This window comes from Lycium barbarum, chromosome 1, assembly GCF_019175385.1.
Source record: "Lycium barbarum isolate Lr01 chromosome 1, ASM1917538v2, whole genome shotgun sequence".
NCBI lineage: Eukaryota > Viridiplantae > Streptophyta > Magnoliopsida > Solanales > Solanaceae > Lycium > Lycium barbarum.
Genome location: NC_083337.1, coordinates 133,894,905 through 133,899,939, shown reverse-complemented (window position 1 = coordinate 133,899,939; position 5,035 = coordinate 133,894,905). Strand labels below are relative to the sequence as shown.

General features: G+C 35.7%; 1 protein-coding gene across 1 annotated transcript; it reads right to left on the bottom strand.

Moving 5' to 3' along the window:
* Positions 1-343: 343 nt before the first annotated feature.
* Positions 344-4,478, bottom strand: LOC132638369 (ABC transporter I family member 6, chloroplastic). Its single transcript, XM_060355283.1, has 6 exons — positions 4,054-4,478; positions 2,870-2,920; positions 2,100-2,321; positions 1,849-1,971; positions 1,357-1,533; positions 344-844 (listed from the first exon to the last, which is right to left on the bottom strand). The coding sequence occupies exons 1-6, from the start codon at positions 4,330-4,332 to the stop codon at positions 758-760; spliced, it is 939 nt and encodes a 312-aa protein (XP_060211266.1). The 5' UTR covers positions 4,333-4,478; the 3' UTR covers positions 344-757.
* Positions 4,479-5,035: the final 557 nt, after the last annotated feature.

Genomic DNA, 5,035 nt, shown 5'->3' with positions numbered 1-5,035 from the left:
TTCAATTTCAATTTTGATTGTTCTGAATTCCAACAAAGCAGTTTACCTTCTATTAATAAGATTTGCTAAGAGACTGTTTTGTTCTGATATCCAACGGTACATTCAACTCGTAGTTATAGTATGCTACTCATTTGGCTCCTCCATTAACAAAGAAGTTAACGATCTTTAACTATTAAACTACATTATACTAACATTTTCGTATTGAAAAAAGTTGTTTTGGTACTTCTACTTCAGCTTAAAGAATTAACAAATTTAGGAGATTTGGTAGTAGAGACCAAAAACATATGTGCTACTGATTGGTGGTCAAATGAGCTTCTTCGACTACTAATAGAACCAAATAAGATTTTTCCAATAACTTTGGGACCAAAGAAAACAACTGTCCCTAATTGAATTAAGAGGTAAAAAGTTGTCTACAGCATCGACGCTCTTCACAAAATACATAAACTCGAACATCAGGCTCTTTTTAAAGAAGAGAGGCATAGACTAATCAACTAGCCCCCTAAACATAAAAGATAAAGAGACAGGGAGGAACAAAATACAATTATATGACTCAATCTCATGGCAGCCGAATTCCCTCCTCTGCCTACGTCAAGGGGCATGGTTAATCGTTACTCTTACATCTTGAGACAATTGAGTATTAACATTTTGAGTCATTTGATGAGCAAAGTGGAAGCATCACTTATTGCCACCTTAAATAATGTTGGAGCAGTAGCAAAATTTCCTGTGTAGCTGATGAGACGATACCAGAATGGCAGCCCTATGCGCCAGAAATTGCTTTGTAGCCTTCTTTCTCCAGAACTTTAGCTATTGATAGGTCTCCGGTCTTCACGATTCTCCCATTCTCCTGAAAATGGAAACAGATATTAACTAAAGATAACTAAACTGATGAAACGGTAGAGGGGTAGAGGAGAAGTACACGTACAACACAAAACTAGTCCAAACCTTGATCAAGCAAGTAATGGAGACCCTAAAAATACACATATAACCTTTACCATAGTACAATCAGAATCATACCAATGCTGGCGCAAACTTGGGGAAAACTTAAAGAAGATAAATACTAAAAACAACTAAAAACATTTTGCATAGCTTATGTATATAATATAACAGATGAGCATCATCATAGAGCTAGGTTGACACAGATTAGAGAATGCAGATCATATGAATGAAAAACATTCTATTTGGCAATCTAGGATGCAGTTTTACTTGCTTTTAAGATCTCCTAAGGGAAAAGGAATAGTTCATTATTTCCTAATGATGGTATCAACCCTCTTCTACTTTTACTTCTTATCACAAACAAAATCTAGCGGTCAAACTGTTTCTTTGTCGTTGCGCTTAGTTGAGTAGTCACTTGCTTACCATGATATGGATATAGGCCGGCTTGATGAATTCCAATAATCGTAAGTAATGAGTAATTATCAACACCGAATTCTTTGGCGATAGAAGTCCATTTACTGCCTTTGCTACGTCTTGAAGTGCGTCAATATCTAAACCAGAATCGATCTCATCAAGTATTGCCAAGTCAGCCCCAAGAACCTGTATCAAATAAGAAACTTTAGAAAGCTCTGACACTTTTGACTTTCAGTCAAATGCTTATTACAGTTAAGAACAGAAACCATCTCTTCCTTCGATATAAAACTAAATTACAAAGTTCTATAATTAAAATAATCCGGTCTGAAAAGTATAGACCAACATGAGCAGTATTTAAAGAAGTTATAATCATACAGTTACTCAAAAATTGGTTACAATAGACACTCGATCATATCGAATACTCATTAAACAGCAGCATCGAAACATAAACATGGATGTCATGTCATGATTGGAGAAGGAAAGATAAGGAGCATGGAATACCGCTAGTTGCAGAATCTCATTGCGCTTCCTTTCTCCACCACTGAATCCTTCATTTACATTTCTGTTCAAGAAGTCTATCTTCATGTTGACAAGTTCAAGCTTCGGTGCAATGTACCCGTAAAACTGCATATGAGAATTATCCAAGATTGGAAGATTACCTATCCGCTTCTTCTAGTTGAGAAACAGTAAGGCATAAAACTCCCTATGGTGTACGCTAATATTCATACAATATGAAGGTCACATGTAGATACCTCAATTGGTCCCAGCTCTGGCAATCCAAGTTTCCTCCTTTGAGAATTATACGCCATGTTAAGAAAGTCAATATTGCTTACTCCAGGTATGGCAACTGGGGACTGGAAGCTCATAAAAAGACCAGCAAGAGATCTTTCCTCAGGCTCCATCTCAAGTAGATTCTCACCTTTAAATGACACACTGCCTCCTGTAATTTCATAATCTGGATGCCCAACAAGAACCTGAAACAATTCAGTCAATACTCAATACCAAGAGCTTTGATAAAGGAACAACATTTCATTGCAAATAGCAATCATGACCGCAGGAAGTTTGCAAGGAGAAATATGGAGAAAAAGAGAGTGAAGTTGAAAAACCAGTTTGACGAGTATTTCATGTGAAATAAAGGTTTTCACTCACAAATTTCCAAATTTTTTCCACCAGAAACTCATGTCCTAATACAATTAACTTCGAAATACCCCCTTTTCAACTTGAACTTCAAACACTTTATTTTTCCAACTTCAACCTAATATTGTCCAAATGCCTACTAAAATCCAAGTAAAACAAAACAAGATGATGCCAGGGCAAACCGAAGAGATCATTCAAAAGAACAAAAAGGCAGGGAGAGGAAGAAACATAGAACAGCGAAGGAAAAGGTGTATGCACAAGAAACATCACCCAAGAACCAAGATCAATTAAAATACTTAAATATACTATTGTGGATGCGCAAAGAAGTAAGAAAAGTCTAAAAGCATAATAGCAGATCTGAGGAAAACAACAAAAAAGCGCTAACCTTGGCAAAGGTGCTCTTTCCAGAACCATTCTTACCCATTACAGCATGTACCTGTTTCAATATAACAGCAAAATCAGAACTTGGAAATCTAATCTGCTTACACCTGTGCCAAAAGGAATGGATTAGGCTACATCTTATTGGAAATTGACAAAAATTGGAAAAAATTGAGTAAGAAAAAAGAAGAAAATTTTCTGTTAATCTTGTTCAATTAGCGTTTTATACAGTTACTAGTAATTTCTTTGAATATATATAATAGGAACCAAATTGAATAAGAAAAAGAAGAAAATTAATGTTAATCTCTAATTCATTTAACCATTTATCCAGTAATACCAATTTCTTAGATATACACAAATTGCCTCCCAATTTTTTTTTGATTAGCCACGGGTGTCCGAGTCTCTTTGAGCCCCGACTAATCCCGTGGGTACACAGGCCCTCGACAAGGAGTTTCCCGCAAGTGCACCACGGTTAATTCAGGGTTTCCCCAGTCCGATGGCCCTCAGAAATTGTTTGCACCCAGTGGGTTTCGAACTTGAGACCTTGAAAGGGAGAACCCCAAGGCTCAAGTCAATTGAAAGACCAACATAAATCACTAAATTGAATTAGCAAAGAAATACGACAAACTATTTTCCTACTAATCCAGAATACATAAATACTTAATAGCTTCGGTAAAACTATCAAGATAACTAAACTTCAGCAGAACTCTGAAATACCGCTAAAATCTTCTAGCGACATTATCAAATATAGCTAGAGCTGCGGCAGAATTACCAAATATAGCTAAAAACTTCGGTGCAATTATGAAATACAGGTAAACACTTCAGTAACTTTATCAAATATAGCTATAACTTAGGTAGAATGACAGCTAAAATCTCGATAGAATTATCTCGCACAGCTAAACGAACCATCAATTGTAGTTAATTACTGCGGTAGAATTACCAAATATAGCTAAAAACTTGGGTACAATTATGAAATACAGCTAAAAACTTGCGTAAAATTTTATCAAATATAGCTACAACTCAGGTAAAAAGATCAAATATAGCAAAAAACTTGGGTACAATTATGAAATACAGTTAAATACCTAGGTAAATTTACCAAAAACAGGTAAAACCTTGGTACAAATTATAAAGCACAGATAAACGAACAATCAATTGTAGCTAATTCATTTATATATAGGCACAAGTGAATACCTCGCCTCGACGGACAGTAAGGTTAACGCCTTTTAGAATTTGCTGTTTCGATTCTGTTATAACGGCGGATAGGTCCTTCACTTCAAGTAAAACTTCGGGCGAGTCATCCCGGCGGCCGGTGGCGGAAGACGACGGAGACTCAAGGCTGACGGTGGCTTTTACTCTGAGATTGCAGCGGAAATTACGGCGGTGTGAAGGGAACAACGGTGAATTTGACGGCGAGTCATTGAAGGGGAGGAGTGGGGAAGTAGAAGAATAACTTGGACTGAAAACGGCCATTGCAAGGATTTTGATAAATGGAATCGTTTAACGACTTTATGATTGCATCAAAGCACATTTTATTCAGACAAGCATTAAAAAGGAAATAAAGATGAAGCCCAAAGTGCTCCAGGTTCTATTCGGATTTTGTGCTGGTCTTTAATTTTTAGCCTTCAAGATAAATAACTTTCTCCACTAGAAGTAGTTTATAAGTTAAATTCGGCGTCCTTAAAAAATTTAAGCCTAATTAGACATAAAGTTCAATTTTTAAGGACAAAAATTCAAGACCGTGCAATTTCTTCGTTGGGTCTATCGTAATTGGACTGTTTGACCTAGCGGTGCCAAAACTAGCCCAAACTCATGTGACCTGCCCAACCCGTCAATTGGCCCATCAAATGAGCCCAAACTGACCCATCAATTGTCCTCCATTAATAAGAATAAAAGCTACAAAACATGATTAACTTTTTTTTTTAATTATTATTTATTAAAATATTTATTTTTATATTTTTTTAGAAAGATTATTTTAGTTTTATTTTTTTATTTTATATTTCCTTATTTAAAATTTTTTACTAGTAACTTTTTATTTTTAGGTTTCTAATTTTTTTCCTGAGGGTCTATGCTTATCCGTTTTCGTTTAACCTATTTTTGATCCACCCATAACCGACATACGTTTGTCACTCTTAGTTATGTACAAGACAACCATAAAAATATATAAATAAAGACA

What these genes read in the sequence shown, in the direction of transcription:
- LOC132638369 (XM_060355283.1), bottom strand. Translation starts at nt 4,332, where the DNA reads ATGGCCGTTTTCAGTCCAAGTTATTCTTCTACTTCCCCACTCCTCCCC. An exon ending in TTACTGTCCGTCGAGGCGAG is followed by an intron (nt 2,921 to 4,053) that starts GTATTCACTTGT and finishes ATATTGAAACAG; the next exon opens with GTACATGCTGTAATGGGTAA. An exon ending in CAGAGCTGGGACCAATTGAG is followed by an intron (nt 1,972 to 2,099) that starts GTATCTACATGT and finishes TCTCATATGCAG; the next exon opens with TTTTACGGGTACATTGCACC.